This window comes from Trichomycterus rosablanca, chromosome 3 (genome assembly GCF_030014385.1).
Source record: "Trichomycterus rosablanca isolate fTriRos1 chromosome 3, fTriRos1.hap1, whole genome shotgun sequence".
NCBI classification, from domain to species: Eukaryota; Metazoa; Chordata; class Actinopteri; order Siluriformes; family Trichomycteridae; genus Trichomycterus; species Trichomycterus rosablanca.
Window position 1 is genome coordinate 56,246,774 of NC_085990.1, and position 19,665 is coordinate 56,266,438.

Below are 19,665 nucleotides of genomic sequence, written 5' to 3' on the forward strand. Positions count from 1 at the left end.
AGTGAGTAGCACTGTCACCTCACCACAAGCAGACTTGGGTTCAATCCCCAGGTGGGGCAGTCTGGGTCCTTTCTGTGTGTTCCTCCCACAGTCCAAAGACATGCAAGTGAGGTGAATTAGAGATACTAAATTGTCCATGACTGTGTTTGATGTAATATTTTGTACTGTAATAATAATAATAACAATAAAAATAATAATGAAAATAATAATAATAATAATAACAATAATAATAATAATAAAAAAATAACAATAATAATAATAATAATAAAAATAACAATAATAATAATAATAATAAAAATAACAATAATAATGTAAAAAAATAAAAACAACAATAATAATAATAATATATAAACAAACAATAATATTAATAACAACAATAATAATACCAATAATAATAATATAAATAATAATAAAAGCAATGATAATAATAATATAAAAAAATTAAAACAACAATACTGATGAATCTTGAGTAATGAGTAACTACCGTTCCTGTCATGAATGTAACCAAAGTGTAAAACATGACGTTAAAATTCTAACAAATAAACAAACAAACGTCTTTATTGTTTCCTTATGCTTCTTAATCTTGGAATACCATATTCCATTCAGCACAGGCGCATTCACATGACAAATCGCTTTTGTGCCTTTTTGACGTTAAGTTTTGTGCATTGCATGTGAATGCGCCAGTGCTGAAGGGAATACGGTAATCCAACATCTAGCATCTCCACCATTAAGAAGCGTCAGGAAAGAATAAAAAAGTAAAACTTAAGTGCAGCTTTTATTGTATTTTTATTGATGTTTAACTGTTTTTCAGTGTGTTTATATTGACTAATTGTACTAAAACAACGAGAACTTATGAGCAGTAATAATGAAGAGAAGTTTAGTGCTCCTGTCTCCTTCTTTTACTACATTAAACCACGTTAAGCTTCATTTATTTATTTATTTTAATTATAAACGTTTTAAACTCAAAAAGGGAGTCGAGTTACAAGGTACCGCTGTATACACACACACACACACACACACACACACACACACACACACACAAACACACACACAAACACACAACCTTTCAACTGATAGCTCAAATCTCCACCCACTAGGCTACCCCTAATGATCTGGAAGGGTGTCCACATACTTTTGAACATATAGTGTAAATAAACTTGAAACCTGCATTACATTTGAAAAATAAAATCAGGATGGGGGCTTGGGCAGAAGGTTGCCGGTTCAAGCCCCACCGCTGCCAGGTTGCCACTGTTGGGCCCTTATCCCTCAATTGCTTAGATTATACTGTATACTGTAAGTAGCTTTGGAAAAAAGTGTCCGCTAAATGCCGTAAATGTAAATGTGTTCCGCCCGTGTTCTTCCCTGTGTTCCCCCCTGTGTTCCTCCCTGTGTTCCTCCCTGTGTTCCTCCCCGTGTTCCTCCCTGTGTTCTTCCCTGTGTTCCTCCCCGTGTTCCTCCCCGTGTTCCTCCCTGTGTTCCTCCCCGTGTTCCTCCCCGTGTTCCTCCCTGTGTTCTTCCCTGTGTTCTTCCCTGTGTTCCTCCCCGTGTTCCTCCCCGTGTTCCTCCCTGTGTTCCCCCCTGTGTTCCTCCCTGTGTTCCTCCCCGTGTTCCTCCCTGTGTTCTTCCCTGTGTTTCTCCCCGTGTTCCTCCCTGTGTTCCTCCCTGTGTTCCTCCCTGTGTTCCTCCCCGTGTTCCTCCCTGTGTTCTTCCCTGTGTTCCTCCTTGTGTTCCTCCCCGTGTTCCTCCCTGTGTTCCTCCCCGTGTTCCTCCCTGTGTTCTTCCCTGTGTTCCCCCCTGTGTTCCCCTCGTGTTCCCCCGTGTCCCCCCCTGTGTTCCTCCCCATGTTCCTCCTTGTGTTCCTCCCAGTGTTCTTCCCCGTGTTCTTCCCTGTGTTCCTCCCCGTGTTCCTCCCCATGTTCTTCCCCATGTTCCTCCCTGTGTTCCTCACCGTGTTCTTCCCTGTGTTCCCCCTCGTGTTTTTCCCTGTGTTCCTCCCCGTGTTCCTCCCCATGTTCCTCCCTGTGTTCCTCACCGTGTTCCTCCCTGTGTTCCTCCCTGTGTTCCGCCCGTGTTCTTCCCTGTGTTCTTACCTGTAATCCTACCCGTGTTCTTCCCTGTGTTCCTCCCCGTGTTCTTCCCTGCGTTCCTCCCGGTGTTCTTCCCTGTGTTCCTCCCTGTGTTCCTCCCTGTGTTCCTCCCTGTGTTCCTCCCTGTCTTCTTCCATGTGTTCCTCTCCGTGTTCTTCCCTGTGTTCCTCCCGTGTTCATCCCTGTGTTCCTCCCTGTATTCTTCCCTTTGTTCCTCCCGTGTTCTTCCGTGTTCCTCCACGTTTTCTTCCCTGTGTTCCTCCCTGTGTTCCTCCCCGTGTTCTTCCCTGTGTTCTTCCGTGTTCCTCCCTGTGTTCCTCCCCGTGTTCCTCCCCATTTTCTTCCCTGTGTTCCTTCCCGTGTTCCTCCCCGTGTTCCTCCCCGTGTTCTTCCCTGTGTTCCTCCCCGTGTTCTTCCTCGTGTTCCTCCCCGTGGTCTTCCCTGTGTTCCTCCCGTGTTGTTCCCTGTGTTCCTCCCTGTGTTCTTCCCCGTGTTCTTTCCTGTGTTCTTTCCTGTGTTCCTCCCTGTGTTCTTCCCCGTGTTCCTCCCTGTGTTCCTCCCTGTGTTCTTCCCTGTGTTCCCCCGTGTTCCCCTCATGTTCCTCCCTGTGTTCCCCCGTTGTGTTCCTCCCCGTGTTCTTCCCCGTGTTCCCCTCGTGTTCCCCCCTCATGTTCCCCTTGTGTTCCACCGTGTTCCTCTTTGTGTTCCCCCCTGTGTTCCCCTCGTGTTCCTCCCTGTAAACCCCTCATGTTCCTCTTTTAGTTCCCCCGTGTTCCCCCCGTGTTCCCTGTGTTCTTCCTTGTGTTCCCTTCGAGTTCCTCCCTGTGTTCCCCTCACGTTCCTCCTTGTGTTCCCCCGAGTTCCCCCCGTGTTCCCCTCATGTTCCTTCTTGTGTTTCCCCGTGTTCCCCTTGTGTCCCCCCATGTTCCTCCCTGTGTTCCCCTTGTGTTCCCCCCGTGTTCCTCCGTGTTCCCCCCTGTGTTCCTCCTTGTGTTCCCCCCTCATGTTCCTCCCTTGTGTTCCCCTTGTGTTCTCTCCTGTGTTCCCCCCTTTGCTCCTCCCTGTGTTCCCCTCGTGTTCCACTTCGTGTTCCTCCTTGTTTTCCCCCGTGTTCCCCTCGTGTTCCCCTCGTGTTCCTCCTTGTGTTCCCCCCTGTGTTCCTCTCTGTGTTCCCCCCTCTTGTTCCCCTTGTGTTCCTCCCTGTGTTTCCCTCATGTTCCTCCTTGTGTTCACCTCTTTGTTCCCCTCGTGTTCCTCCCTGTGTTCCTTCCTGTGTTCCCACCTCGTGTCCCCCCGTGTTCCCCTTGTGTTCCTCCCGTGTTCCCCTCGTGTTCCTCCTTGTGTTCCCTCATGTTCTTCCGTGTTCCCCCGTGTGTTCCTCTCTGTGTTTCCCCTGTGTTCCCCTCGTGATCCTCCCTGTGTTCCCCCCTGTGTTCCTCTCTGTGTTCCCCCCTGTGTTCCCCTCGTGTTCCTCCCTGTGTTCCCCCCTGTGTTCCCCTCGTGTTCCTCCCTGTGTTCCCCCTGTGTTCCTCCCTGTGTTCCCACTGTGTTCTCCTCGTGTTCCTCCCTGTGTTCCCCCGTGTTCCCCTCGTGTTCCTCCGTGTTCCCCCCTGTGTTCCCCCCTCATGTTCCTCCTTGTGTTCCCCACTGTGTTTCTCTCTGTGTTCCCCGTGTTCCCCTCATGTTCCTCCTTGTGTTAGTCCCGTGTTTCCCTCGTGTTCCTCCCTGTTTCCCCCCCTGTCTTCCTCACTGTGTTCCCTCCTCATGTTCCCCTTGTGTTCCTCCCTGTGTTCCCACCTCGTGTTCCTCTCTGTGTTCCCCTCATGTTCATCCCTGTGTTCCCCCATGTTCCACCCCGTGTTCCCCTCATGTTCCTCCCTGTGTTCCCCGTTGTGTTCCCCTTTGTGTTCCTCCTTGTGTTCCCTTCTGTGTTCCCTTCTGTGTTCCCCTTGTGTTCCTGCCTGTGTTCCCCCCTCGTGTTCCCCTCGTGTTCCTCCCTGTGTTCCCCTCGTGTTTCTCCCTGTGTTCCCCTCGTGTTTCTCCTTGTGTTCCCTTGTGTTCCCCCCTGTGTTCCCATCATGTTTTTCCCTGTGTTCCCCCCTGTTTCCCTCGTGTTCCTCCCTGTGTTCCTCCCTTGTGTTTCTCTTGTATTCCTCCCTGTGTTCCCCCATGAGTTCCCCTCGTGTTACACTCGTGTTCCTCCCTGTGTTCCCCTTGTGTTGCTCCCTGTGTTCCCCCCTGTGTTCCCCTCGTGTTACTCCTTGTTCCCCTGTGTCCCCCCCGTGTTCCCCTCGTGTTCCTCCCTGTGTTCCCTCTTGTGTTCCTCCCTCGTGTTCCTCCTTGTGTTCCCCCTTGTGTTTCTCTCTGTGTTCCCCCGAGTTCCTCCCCGTGTTTCCCTCGTGTTCCTCCCTGTTTTCCCCTGTGTTCCTCCCTGTGTTCCCCCCTGTGTTCCCCCGTTTTCCTCCCTGTGTTCCCCTCGTGTTCCTCCCTGTGTTCCCCTCATGTTCCTCCCCGTGTTTCCCCCTGTGTTCCCCCATGTTCCCCTCGTGTTCCTCCCTGTGTTCCCCCTTGTGTTCCTCTCTGTGTTCCCCCTGTGTTCCCCTCATGTTCCTTCCTGTGTTCGCCCCTGTGTTCCTTCATTTTGTTCCTCCTTGTGTTCCCCCCTGGGTTTCTCTCTGTGTTCCCCCTTGTGTTCCTACCTGTGTTCCCCCCTTTTGTTCCTCCTTGTGTTCCCCCTGGGTTTCTCTCTGTGTTCCCCCTCATGTTCCCCTCGTGTTCCTTCCTGTGTTCCCCTCATGTTTCTCCTTGTGTTCCCTTGTTTCCCCCCGTATTCCCCTTGTGTTCTCCCCCGTGTTCCCCTCGTGTTCCCCCCTGTGTTCCCCTCATGTTCCTCCCTGTGTTCCCCTTGTGTTCCTCCCTGTGTTCCCCTCATGTTCCTCCCTGTGTTCCCCTTGTGTTCCTCCTTGTGTTTCTCCTTTTGTTCCCTTGTGTTCCCCCCGTGCCCCCTCATGTTCCCCTTGTGTTCCCCCCCCCGTGTTCCCTTTGTGTTCCCCTCGTATTCCCCCGTGTTCCCCTCATGGTCCTTCCTGTGTCCCCCTCGTGTTCCTCCTTGTGTTCCCCCCGTGTTCCCACCTCGTGTTCCCCTTGTGTTCCTCCCTGTGTTGGAGGAAGTGGAGGGTCGTGTGCCTGGCACCTCTTTCGTTAGAGGACATAGAGGATGTTTACCTATTCAGAACTTTGATTGTGGGGATTTTGCTGATTGGATTAGGCTTTACCCTGCTATACCGGGAAATTAAAAGAGCTGGGTCAGTTGTCAAAGGTCCCCAGAAACTGCCCAATTTGATTGATATGCTTGGCAGAGCCGATGGAACTCAGACTGTGACTATAAATCGCAATATGGATTCCATCTTGGAGAAACTAACAGCTATGCAAAATGGTTTGAATCAGAGACTGACTCAATCTGGGAGCATGTGTTGAGAAATTTTTACTCATGCTCAGATTAAAAAACATTTCTGGTCTTCGGCTTCCCCTGTTATCAGCATCGGCCTTGCTGATAAGGAAATTCCTCCAGAGGATCTGTTGCTACGGGTCATGTCGTACCTACCCTCCCCTGCTCTCTGACTGTCTTTCATTCTGGGTAGTAACTGCTGTAATCGCCATCTTATCACGAACTTTGTACAGACTTTTTGTTTACAGGAATGAAGAGCTGACAGAACTTTTTCCCAACCCCCAACCCAACGTCTCCACTCTTAACTTAATTCCACCAATACGGCAGGACGGGTCTGCTGCGCGCGCTGGTTATGGCTGCGAATCGCCGGATGGCTGCTTGTCGTAGTTGGTTACTTTTTATCGATCCCCACATCCCTAACCCGTGGCTGGTTGTGTGGCATGTTATGTTTTTATGTTTACATGTGCTTGTGTGCTGTAAGGGGCTTTTTTTTTCGTGTTACCATAGTGTGCACAATCTGGTTGCTGTTTTTTTTTTTTTATCTCCTACTCTCCCAATGTGTTTATTATTTCTTGTTTCTTATCCTGTCTTCCCCTCCTCCCCCCCCCCCACCTTGTCATATTGAATGTTCTGGATGGGTTGATGGCTATTTTCGCTGTAATTGTACCTGTTGCAATTTATAGTGACAATAAAGTTCTACTACTACTATCTCTCCACCCTCTGCTTCACCCAGCATTATCTCTAGAACAGAGGCTGAAATCCAGCAGAAAACTGGAATGTGACACATGATGTAGAGGCTTCATGATGACTTCATGTGTTTGATGATTTTACTGGCCAGGTCCTCATCACTGATCCTCTTCCTGAAGTACTCCTCTTTCTGAGGATCACTGAACCCTCGTACCTCTGTTACCTGGGCTACACACTCAGGAGGGATCTGATTGGCTGCAGCTGGTCGAGAGGTGATCCAGAGGAGAGCAGAGGGAAGCAGGTTCCCCTTGATGTGGTTTGTTAGCAGCACATCCACTGTGGCTGATTCTGTTACATCCCACACAATCTCATTGTTCTGGAAGTTTAGAGGAAGTCGACACTCATCCAGACCATCAAAGATGAAAATGATCTTGTAGGTGCTGCAGTTTATTGCTTTTATTCTTTTAAATTCTGAAAAAAAATAATGAAGAAGCTCCATCAGAGTGAGATGTTTGTCCTTCATCAGATTCAGCTCTCTAAAGGGAAGTGGGAACATGAAGAGAACATCCTGATTGGCTTTTCCTTCAGCCCAGTCCAGAATGAACTTCTGCACAGAGAACTTCTGCACTGTTTTTCCAATTCCAGCAACTCCTTTAGTCAGCACAGTTCTGATGGACGTGTCTTTAAAGAGGTCGTTACATTTGATGGGTTTCTCCTGTGTTGTTGGTCTCCTGGATGTGGTTTCAATCTGTCTCACCTCATGTTCATTATTGACGTCTCCACTCGAACCCTCTGTGATGTAGAGCTCAGTGTAGATCTGATCCAGGAGAACTGATGATCCAGGCTGTGAGATTCCTTCATTAATTCTTTTATATTTCTCTATCAGTTTGGTTTTGAGGTTCTTCTGATAAACAGAGATCAGCTCTAATAAACAGAAGAACATGAAGAGAAATATTTCACTGTATGAACCAGAATATGAAATCTAAACTTATCTACTAATCTGTCTGATCATCTCTATCAGATACTGATTTATTCAGACATAACAGTCCATACTGATCAGGTTTAATGACGGAGGTGTTATTGTCAAGTCAAGTCAAGTCAACTTTATTTATATAGCGCTTTTTACAACAGACATTGTCTCAAAACAACTTTACAAAATCCAGGTCCTTGTTATTATCTAAGTGGATGTTAAAATCCCCAGTTATGATGAAGAAGCTGTACTCAATGGAGATAACTGACAGTAGTTCAGTAAATTCATCTATAAAATGTGCAGAGTATCTTGGAGGTTTATAAATGGTTAAAAATAAAATTTTGGGAGAACCCTGCAAAATAAAACACAGGTATTCAAAAGACATAAAATTGCCAAGCACAGTCTCTTTGCACTGGAATACATCTTTAAATAAGGCAGCCACTCCTCCACCTTTCCTACCACTTCCACACACATTCATAGAACTGAAGTTTCCTTCTGCTAACCATGTTTCAGTTAGAAACAGAAAATCTAAACTGTAGGATATAATTATGTCATTCACTAAAAATGATTTGTTGGCTAGAGATCTAATATTAAGCAGAGCTAGCGTTAAAGGAACCACAGGAGCCCCTGGGGCAGCCCGAGGTTGTGGTGGTACAGGTAAGAGGTTAGACTGGTTGACAATATGCTGAATGCGTTCTATTCTTTCTATTTCTAATCAACACAGAAATAGAAAACATTTCAGGCATACTGGGTCCAAGCTTACTCTCCAAACTGTTGTCAGTATCATATCTGCTATAGCAAGGACCCTGAACACATCACAAAGTGTTATCATTGTTTTGTATTCTGAAGCCGCTATCAGTAGCACTCGCTAAACATTCTGAACTCTGTACAGCCAGAGTAGATGAAGTACAAGGCTGCTGCTGACGGTGCTGAAGTGGCCTCAGAGAATGGGGAGGGGGCTGTGGACAGGGGGGAAGGGGTGCCCTGGTCTTTTTGCATGAAACCTGTGGACTGGCTGAGATGGAGTGTGAGTGTGTTTAGTCCCAACACACACCAGTTTCTCCATTTTCTCTGTGAAATCCATATGTTGAGGTGATGTTATTGAGAGAGAGAAGTTGGAGGATGACTGTGATGTCTCTGCTGTTGACTGCTGTGTCACTGCCTGATGATGAAGGTCGTAATAGCTTTCGTCAAGAGTCAGAAACTCAGCCTGAGCCGTGTTCTCCAGTGATGGGGATTGTATGTTTGATGGTCCTTCATGGTTGAAAGCAGGTGAGGGCGGTTGAGGATGCACGTATTGTGTCGAGTCAGTCCAAGAAGCAGATGGGTGGTGAAGAGCAAAATGGAGGTTGTCCTTTAGTGCTTTCAGTCCAGTCTTGCTTAGGTGGGTGCCATCTGGGTAAAAAAATTATCTGCGCCCCCAGAATACATTAAAATTGTCAATATAATCCATACCTTTCAAACTGCAGGTTCTGCTTAACCATGTGTTGAGGTTCAGTAGCCGTGAAAACATATTAGATCCTCGGGCTGGGAGAGGCCCACTGATGAACTTCTGAGCAGTCAGCTTCTCAAGTGTATTAAACAGTTGTGAAGTTGTTCTTTAAGATTTCTGACTCCTCTCTGCGAATGTCATTTCTGCCCACGTGCAGAATAATTCGGTCGATTGCTCCATGCTGGGAGAGGATGTTGGGAAGTTCCTCATTTAATTCTGAGAGTTTTCGAAGCGGCCTCTGCGTTAGCCTCGTGTTTTTGCTAGCCCGCTGTGAGACCCCTTTTATAGTGAGCTTCGCTGGTTTTGTTTCGTTACCATTACCACTGGGGGTAAAACCTCGATCAGATTTCTGAGCGGTTCAAAACGATTCAGCAAAAGGATGGGTTTTGGCTGCAACCCTGCTATTTTCCCACGGGGTGCAATTGTGCTAGCTTTTGGAATAGTTTTAGCTTTCCGAGCCCATGGTGAACAGTCTGGCGTGGAAGACATTAAGACAGCCACCTGCTGCTTTTGGTTTTGCTCCAAGTTTGTGCCACGGACTTATTCTCTCACATGGCTCGTTTCTGTTCCCCTGTTTTGATTGAATAATGTCAAGCTTCGGGAAGTCTGTTAAGCTCTCTAGCCTTAGCTTAGTTGGTTGTTCTGTGTTAGATTTTGACTCACCCTCGAGTGATCTGGAACCATTTCTCCTGTCCATTCCAGGTAGGATTGTGAGCATTTTTGTCTCCAGCACAGCGATTTTCCGTAGGAGTCTGTAGCAGTTGGAGCAGCACGAAGAACCCGCTGTAGTGATAGGAGCCATGGTAGTCCTGATAACTGTGTTCGAGTTCAGTCTGACAGCTAGTGGAAAACTCCATTAACTAAATGTCTAGTTTAATGTAGTTTTGTAATTCTGTGCCTTTCCAGCCGATCTATTGTCGGTGTCTGCTGATTGAGATCTATATTTTAGAAATAAAAGATCAAAAATAACTAAACTAACTAAAAACTAAAAGCAAGTGGAGAGCAGACAGAAAGCGTGCAGCCAGAGCGAGCGTCAAGGACAAAGGATCTATTTTCTTTCTATCAAATCCTCATCTTTGTTTTAAAAGCAATGATGTACTGTACTGACCACTGGAGTTCCTCCAAAACAAACTCTTCAAAACAAATATTTACATATCTCGTTTACTTTAAATTATTTATTAATGATTATAGATTACAAAGCTCTTACAATAAAATAATATTTTATACAACATTACTGTTTAATATGAAGAAATTACGTTATTTATATTAGGTTTATTATAAACACAAAAAACTGAGTAACTTTGAAACCTTTAGAAACTGGAAAAGTTACAAACTCTGAATGAAACACGACCTGAAAGCTGAACTGAGAGCTGCAATAACAATTTGTTCTCACTAGATGTTGCTGTAGATTCAGTTTTAACATGAACATCCTGAAATTGGCTCACAGAGATTTAGTGATTGTAAAAGTTAATTCCTAATATAAGCTGATTTACTATTAAACACACTGTGTAGATTCAACAGGATTAACATAGAAGATCCTTTAACATGGAAATTATTACTGAAGCTGTAAATAGTTACATTCCTAATAAAAGATACACGATTATACATGCAGTACAATGTTCTTTATATTTGTAAATAGTTACTATAACTGTTAGCATAACATAATTCCTAATGCTATATTTTGATTTATAAGATGTAGATGAAGAAAGTATAATTATATTAATAACAATTATAGGAAATAAGTAGATATTAAAAGAGTGGAATAAACAGTTGTTGGATGGACTTTAGAAGAATTAAACCGAGCTTCATTCTCTTCCAATCTTCCAGAATTGAACTTGAAGAAGCGAGGTATCATTTAGGATGTTAGAGTCATTCCGTCAGACACGGCCTTAGACGTCAAGATAAAAAGATATTCATTATTAAGGAAACGTCACATTTAAAAAGTATCATTAATTATTCACTAACTAAACAGATCTTTATTAAAACATGACAGTTTGTGGTAGTTTTAGAGGTTATGCACATAATTTATAGAATCATGCCCGTCTTCCATGTGTGTAGTTGCTCATTTGGCCAACAGTAAAGCTTGGGATTCGAACCCAGAATCCCTGAGGAAGAGGCTTTCTGTGTTTACTGAGACTTCTTGTATATTTTTATTTAATTCTATTTACTACAGAAGTAAATTATCTGAGAGAGAGAATTATTTATAGGTTGTTTAAGTTTTTTATGTATCTTCATCTTGTGGAACACCACTCCATCTGGTTGCTTTCTCCATTTCAGTGTGATGTTCTGTTCTATCCCATGATCCTTCAGTTTCTGCTGGATCTGAAGGACAGAAGATGATTTTATCAGTAAATAATGTATAAAGAAAGTTGTTGATGGGTGTAAAATTGGTGGAGAAGCTGAATCCAGCAGCTGATGATGATGATTACAGTACAGGTTAGGACAGTGTATAGAAACTTGATGAAGATTTAGGGAAGATTTGGGTTCCTGCTGCTGGAATAAGGAGGAACTGCACAATATAAATGGAAGCTTGTGGAGGATCAGACTCACCATCTCCAAGAGTGCAGCCTTTATTGTGGGATCATTAACGTCCTGATTCGACTCCACCTTAAATCTCAGCTGCTTATGTTCAGTAATAACTGTAAACAGAAACAAGCATAAAAACATCATCATCACATTTTACAGGTAATTTAAAGTATAAATATAAAGTAAATACATCAATAATCACCTCTGTAACAGAGAAAGGACATAACGATGGTACCATGTGTATCGGCTGCCAGAAATTTAAACATATAGCCAACACTTTCATTTCCAAAGTAATTATTAGGTTGTCCAGGATACCACGGAAGAGACATGTCGGTTTGGTCCAGCCACTTCCAGGGTTCTCTGTAAAGGCCGAACCAGGTTTCACCAGAGATTTTTCCCATTATATCCGAGTGTTCAGTTGCAGTTCTTGCGCTGGCCAGATCTGTGTGATCCTGTCTGCAGAAACTCTGAGCTTCAGACCAGGTCTTTACAGTAGAGTAGTAAATGTAACGGTCAGCGCCGGTTCTGCTGTCTGTAAGAAATATGTACAAAAGAAAATGTTATGCTCAAAGTACAAAACCAAATCAGAAAAGGTTGGGACAGCACAGAAAATGCAAAAATAAATTATGTGATTATAAACAGGCGATGTGAACAGGTGATTGTGATCATGGTTCGGTATAAAAGCAGCATCCAGGAAAGGCTGAGAGTCTCTGATGAGTAAAGATGATCAGAGGATCCAGTTTGTCCACAAATGTGTGAGAAAATGATTGAAATGTTTAAAAACAATGAACCTCAAAGAAAGATTGGAAGGGATTTGCATGTTCTCCCTCTACAGTGCAGAATATCATTAAACCATTCAAGGAATCAGGAGGAATTTCAGTGTGTAAAGGTGGAGGGTGCAGCTTAATCTGAACGCTCGTGATCTTCCATCCCTCAGACGCCATCAAGAACCTCCACTCAACACTAGCTGATATAACCACATGGGTGAGGGATTAGTTTATCAAACCTTTATCAGCTCTACAATACAGAGTTACTGCACTAATCATACTTAACACTTTACTGTGCAAAAAAGAAGCTTTATGTTAACCATTGTCCAGAAGCGGCGTCCACTTCTCTGGGCTCGGAGGGATCTTGGATGGACCATCACACAGTGGAAACGTGTATTGTGGTCAGATGAATCAACATTGCAGGTCTTTTTTGGAAAAAATGGATGCAGTGTGCTCTGGACCAAAGAGGAAAAGGATCCAGACTGTTATCAGCAACACGTCCATACGCCAGGGTCTGTCATGGTATGGGGGTGTGTCAGTACCAGGATCTGTAGGGTGTGTCACTACCAGGAACTGTAGGGTGTGTCAGTACCAGGATCTGTAGGGTGTGTCACTACCAGGAACTGTAGGGTGTGTCAGTACCAGGATCTGTAGGGTGTGTCACTACCAGGATCTGTAGGGTGTGTCATGGTATGGGGGTGTGTCAGTACCAGGATCTGTAGGGTGTGTCAGTACCAGGATCTGTAGGGTGTGTCAGTACCAGGATCTGTAGGGTGTGTCAGTACCAGGATCTGTAGGGTGTGTCACTACCAGGATCTGTAGGGTGTGTCAGTACCAGGATCTGTAGGGTGTGTCAGTACCAGGATCTGTAGGGTGTGTCACTACCAGGATCTGTAGGGTGTGTCAGTACCAGGATCTGTAGGGTGTGTCAGTACCAGGATCTGTAGGGTGTGTCACTACCAGGATCTGTAGGGTGTGTCAGTACCAGGATCTGTAGGGTGTGTCAGTACCAGGATCTGTAGGGTGTGTCAGTACCAGGATCTGTAGGGCGTGTCAGTACCAGGATCGGTAGGGTGTCTCAGTACCAGGATCTGTAGGGTGTGTCACTACCAGGATCTGTAGGGTGTGTCAGTACCAGGATCTGTAGGGTGTGTCACTACCAGGATCTGTAGGGTGTGTTACTACCAGGATCTGTAGGGTGTGTCAGTACCAGGATCTGTAGGGTGTGTCAGTACCAGGATCTGTAGGGTGTGTCAGTACCAGGATCTGTAGGGTGTGTCAGTACCCTTGGTAAAGGTAATTTACATTAATACATTGAGATCTTAGTGCAGGGATGAATGTTTAATAATAAATGAAATGAAGTTCAGCAGATAAAAGATGAAATATCTCAGCTTCATCCTGTCTGACATCAAATAAAAGTCAAAGTCAATGTAGGAAACTCTGTGTTCTTTTTTTATTCACATTTTCCTTGCTGTCCCAATTTTTTCTGATTCAGGATTGTAAATTTATATAAGGTGAGAACATTTTATATCACTGTAAATTATGTATTACTCACCATCATAGCATATGAAGGCTCGCAGTAGTGTACACACCACAGTATACCAACCCGACTGAGTTAGCAGGGCACAGTTTAGTTGCCCTCCCACATTATTGGGGTATCCTGATGCCCAGTTGGTAAAACTTCCTAGTGACTCATTTCTGTAGGACCAGAGGAAACTATTTTGATTGAGGTACATCCCAATAAGAATGAGAGTATTATTTAGTGTTCCCTTTGCATCCGTTTGAAGTCTCAGCATGTTAGCAGCGCTGTCGATGATCGCCAGGTCCTCGTGGTTGGCTTGGCAGTAAGCTCGGGCATCACTCCATGTTTTTTCAGAACTAATAAAATAGTACTTACGAGGGACAGGCGAGATAATTGGGATGATTCCTGTAAATAATATAACATCAAGTTTACAATACTGAGTCTGTTAATGAATCATTTTTGCTTCCAATAAAAAAAAAAATTCTTTATTTTAAGATGTTTTTAATATCATACGGTGGATTTAGACCCCTCGACTTTTTGTGTTGTGAATTAATTTTAAAAGGATTATAGCTGCACTTTCCTGCTAGCATTAGCCAGTTGCTACCGGGGAGGGTCGGCTCATGTAGCCGCTGCGTGTGGTGGTGGAGGTGTGTGAATAAAGAGACACGACAAGATTCACTTTAACTGTTCAGTCAGGACTTCAATGAGCGTTACAACACTTTAGACTGCCTGGCTCCAGCACCCGAACATATATCTATACACTCATGTATCTGTAGGACGACTGCAACTCCCTTCTGGCTGGAGCTCCCATGTCCACGATTAAACCCTTGCAGCTCATTCAAAATGCAGCTGCCCGTCTGGTTTTTAACCAACCTAAACACTGCCACATCACTCCACTGCTGCCACATCATCACCCCACTGCTGCCACACCATCACCCCACTGCTGCCACGTCATCACCCCACTGCTGCCTCATCATCACCCCACTGCTGCCTCATCATCACCCCACTGCTGCCTCATCATCACCCCACTGCTGCCTCATCACCCCACTGCTGCCTCATCATCACCCCACTGCTGCCACATCCTCATCATCACCCCACTGCTGCCTCATCACCCCCTTGCTGCCACATCATCACCTAGCTACCACGTAGCTGCACGGATTCAGTTTAAAACACTGATGCTCGCCTACAAAGCCAAAAATGGACCAGCCCCAAGCTACCTTCATGGTCTAATCAAACCCGCTCTGTACCACGCAACCTCCGAGCCACTAGTCTCGCTCGACTTGATCCTCCACCCAGGACTAAAGGAAGACAAGCATCAAGGCTCTTCTCTGTTCTAGCGCCCAAGTGGTGGAATGAACTTCCTCTGTCTGTCCGAACATCTGAGTCTCTTGCTGTCTTTAAAAAACGATTAAAAACCTTCATCACCTTTTTACTAAACACTTAAGCTGACTTGTACTTATTTACTAACATTTTTTTCCATTTTTTCCATTTCCAAAAAAAAAAAAAACACTTTGGTTCTAACAGGTTTCAGCAGATTTGTATCTTCAACTGTTGTTTTCCTAAACTTGAGAAATGAAATGTTCACTATAGAAGCTCTTCTGTAAGTCACTCTGGATAAGAGCGTCTGCTAAATGCTGAAAATGTAAATGTATCTATACATCTATATATCTATACACTCATGTATTTATACATCTATACACCCATATATATTGTATACATCAGGTGTTAGACAGCACGGTGGTGCAGCACATAGCACTTTGAATGTTCAGGGTTCTTTAGGCGTGGTGTTGATCTGCAGTCACACATGCAAATTGGAGCTACTAAATTGTTTGTGTTTGTGCCCGTTGATGTACTGACAACATGTTTGGGATTTTTCCTGCCTGTCCTGACATGACCCTGACCAGGATAAATCAGTGGTAATAAAGATAGTAAATTAATGAATGAATTATTTCTAGCACCTCATTGTGATGATTGTTTCCAGCTGATTATGAACTTTTGTTAGTAGCTACGCAGGTCTGTCATGTTCCTTTTTAAATGTGGACGGGTGGAGAACAGTTGGGATCAGGTCACATCTCAAGGATAATTAAAGCAACTTTTTTGTCTCACCTGTAAAAAACAGGATGATGAACAGAAACTGTGTCTCCATAGATTATGGTGTTCCAGATGAAGGTCTTGTTTCCAGATGAACGTGTTACTTATGAATCACTAGGAGAAAATAGATGTAAACACCTTTTATACATTGTTATTAAATATAAACTTTATCACTTTAAATCCTCAGCTGATCTATAAACTAATGTTCAGTATTCAGGGATGTGGAAGAGTTACAGTGTTCGGTCAGATTTAGTTGTGAGTTTAATTAATAAAGGATTCAATAACGATCAGAAACATTTATTATGAATCAGTGCATTAATATTATTACCGTTATTAATTCTGTTATTAGTCATTATTAGTACTTTTATTCTTACTGATATTTATTATTTACAGATCTGATCAATTCTCTTATTTCTTCACTTCTGCTAAATTGTATAAAATGGGTTTAATTATTATTTTATTTAGAAAACATTATATTGATGTTTACATGGCGGTTGTTATTGATACTGTAAGCAAGAACCTCAGACTCACCACCCAAATGGTTCTAAACCCAAATGCTGTGGCTGAACAGATTAAACAGATAAACCAACAAATAACAAATAAATGTTACAAGAAATAACAGCAGGAGAGAAAATAAAAGAATAAAAACAATTACCAGAGCAGGAATGTAACCAGCGCTGTAGAGTGTTAGATTACTGCCTGAGCTCCCTGTGAGGCAGCAGGTGGAGGTGAGAGGGGTTCTCTGGGATTCTGGTGGCTCTGCTGATGAGGAGTTTATTAAGATTAAAAAAACAAGACGATCAGTTTTAAAGCTTCATCACGTCTCTGTGTCCTTCAGAAAAATTCTTTTATTTCCTGCTGAGATCAGTTTTCTTTTAGACTAAACATCTGATCTAAATAAAACCCAAAGTTCATGTAAATGTTTCACACTGACCTTCACCTTCTTTCTGTCCAGCCCTGGGTCCCAAATCATGACCTTACATAGCTTAGTTATAAAATGAGGTTTAGTTTAACAGATAAAAGAAAAGTGAGAAAAATTCTATAATAAATGTGAAGAGGGTGTAAAGTGTTTGTTCTTAATCATCTCAAAGTTTCTTTATTATAATAATATAATATAATATAATAATATAAAATAATATAATAATAAATAAATAAACTTTTCAGCTGCTGTTTTTGTGAAGATGCTTTAAAAATGTAATTTGTAACATTAAGTTCTGCCAACAAAATCCACTTTATTCTAAATATCAGTTTCTGATCCGGGTCTGTGTAAATCATTTACATCTGTTGCCTGGAGGTGCAGCCAGTTTATTCACCCATTTATTTATTACCATATCAAGGGGAATAAACGTTTATTAACCAGTTCATTTCTTACCATCATAAATACCCCAAACTGTAACCAGTTCATTTCTTACCATCATAAATACCCCAAACTGTAACCAGTTCATTTCTTACCATCATAAATACCCCAAACTGTAACCAGTTCATTTCTTACCATCATAAATACCCCAAACTGTAACCAGTTCATTTCTTACCATCATAAATACCCCAAACTGTAACCAGTTCATTTCTTACCATCATAAATACCCCAAACTGTAACCAGTTCATTTCTTACCATCATAAATACCCCAAACTGTAACCAGTTCATTTCTTACACTCATAAATACCCCAAACTGTAACCAGTTCATTTCTTACACTCATAAATACCCCAAACTGTAACCAGATCATTTCTTACCGTCATAAATACCCCAAACTGTAACCAGTTCATTTCTTACCGTCATAAATACCCCAAACTGTAACCAGTTCATTTCTTACCATCATAAATACCCCAAACTGTAACCAGTTCATTTCTTACACTCATAAATACCCCAAACTGTAACCAGATCATTTCTTACCGTCATAAATACCCCAAACTGTAACCAGTTCATTTCTTACCGTCATAAATACCCCAAACTGTAACCAGTTCATTTCTTACCATCATAAATACCCCAAACTGTAACCAGTTCATTTCTTACCATCATAAATACCCCAAACTGTAACCAGTTCATTTCTTACCATCATAAATACCCCAAACTGTAACCAGTTCATTTCTTACCATCATAAATACCCCAAACTGTAACCAGTTCATTTCTTACCATCATAAATACCCCAAACTGTAACCAGTTCATTTCTTACCATCATAAATACCCCAAACTGTAACCAGTTCATTTCTTACCATCATAAATACCCCAAACTGTAACCAGTTCATTTCTTACCATCATAAATACCCCAAACTGTAACCAGTTCATTTCTTACACTCATAAATACCCCAAACTGTAACCAGTTCATTTCTTACACTCATAAATACCCCAAACTGTAACCAGATCATTTCTTACCGTCATAAATACCCCAAACTGTAACCAGTTCATTTCTTACCGTCATAAATACCCCAAACTGTAACCAGTTCATTTCTTACCATCATAAATACCCCAAACTGTAACCAGTTCATTTCTTACACTCATAAATACCCCAAACTGTAACCAGATCATTTCTTACCGTCATAAATACCCCAAACTGTAACCAGTTCATTTCTTACCGTCATAAATACCCCAAACTGTAACCAGTTCATTTCTTACCATCATAAATACCCCAAACTGTAACCAGTTCATTTCTTACCATCATAAATACCCCAAACTGTAACCAGTTCATTTCTTACCATCATAAATACCCCAAACTGTAACCAGTTCATTTCTTACCATCATAAATACCCCAAACTGTAACCAGTTCATTTCTTACCATCATAAATACCCCAAACTGTAACCAGTTCATTTCTTACCATCATAAATACCCCAAACTGTAACCAGTTCATTTCTTACACTCATAAATACCCCAAACTGTAACCAGATCATTTCTTACCGTCATAAATACCCCAAACTGTAACCAGTTCATTTCTTACCGTCATAAATACCCCAAACTGTAACCAGTTCATTTCTTACCATCATAAATACCCCAAACTGTAACCAGTTCATTTCTTACACTCATAAATACCCCAAACTGTAACCAGATCATTTCTTACCGTCATAAATACCCCAAACTGTAACCAGTTCATTTCTTACCGTCATAAATACCCCAAACTGTAACCAGTTCATTTCTTACCATCATAAATACCCCAAACTGTAACCAGTTCATTTCTTACACTCATAAATACCCCAAACTGTAACCAGATCATTTCTTACCGTCATAAATACCCCAAACTGTAACCAGTTCATTTCTTACCGTCATAAATACCCCAAACTGTAACCAGTTCATTTCTTACCATCATAAATACCCCAAACTGTAACCAGTTCATTTCTTACACTCATAAATACCCCAAACTGTAACCAGATCATTTCTTACCGTCATAAATACCCCAAACTGTAACCAGTTCATTTCTTACACTCATAAATACCCCAAACTGTAACCAGATCATTTCTTACCGTCATAAATACCCCAAACTGTAACCAGTTCATTTCTTACCGTCATAAATACCCCAAACTGTAACCAGTTCATTTCTTACCATCATAAATACCCCAAACTGTAACCAGTTCATTTCTTACCATCATAAATACCCCAAACTGTAACCAGTTCATTTCTTACCATCATAAATACCCCAAACTGTAACCAGTTCATTTCTTACCATCATAAATACCCCAAACTGTAACCAGTTCATTTCTTACCATCATAAATACCCCAAACTGTAACCAGTTCATTTCTTACCATCATAAATACCCCAAACTGTAACCAGTTCATTTCTTACCATCATAAATACCCCAAACTGTAACCAGTTCATTTCTTACCATCATAAATACCCCAAACTGTAACCAGTTCATTTCTTACCATCATAAATACCCCAAACTGTAACCAGTTCATTTCTTACCATCATAAATACCCCAAACTGTAACCAGTTCATTTCTTACACTCATAAATACCCCAAACTGTAACCAGTTCATTTCTTACACTCATAAATACCCCAAACTGTAACCAGATCATTTCTTACCGTCATAAATACCCCAAACTGTAACCAGTTCATTTCTTACCGTCATAAATACCCCAAACTGTA

At 42.6% G+C, this 19,665-nt stretch overlaps 1 protein-coding gene across 1 annotated transcript; it reads right to left on the bottom strand.

Moving 5' to 3' along the window:
• Nucleotides 1-6,334: 6,334 nt before the first annotated feature.
• Nucleotides 6,335-9,709, bottom strand: LOC134310710 (protein NLRC3-like). Its single transcript, XM_062992339.1, has 2 exons — nt 9,348-9,709; nt 6,335-7,146 (listed from the first exon to the last, which is right to left on the bottom strand). Exons 1-2 carry the CDS (start codon nt 9,484-9,486, stop codon nt 6,335-6,337), a joined length of 951 nt encoding a protein of 316 aa, XP_062848409.1. The 5' UTR covers nt 9,487-9,709.
• Nucleotides 9,710-19,665: the final 9,956 nt, after the last annotated feature.

Bases quoted from the DNA above. Each gene is read 5' to 3' on its own strand.
- LOC134310710 (XM_062992339.1), bottom strand. From the start codon at position 9,486: ATGGCTCCTATCACTACAGCGGGTTCTTCGTGCTGCTCCAACTGCTAC. The intron at 7,147-9,347 runs GTGAGTCAAAAT...TCTGTTTATTAG, and splicing joins TGGTTCCAGATCACTCGAGG to AGCTGATCTCTGTTTATCAG.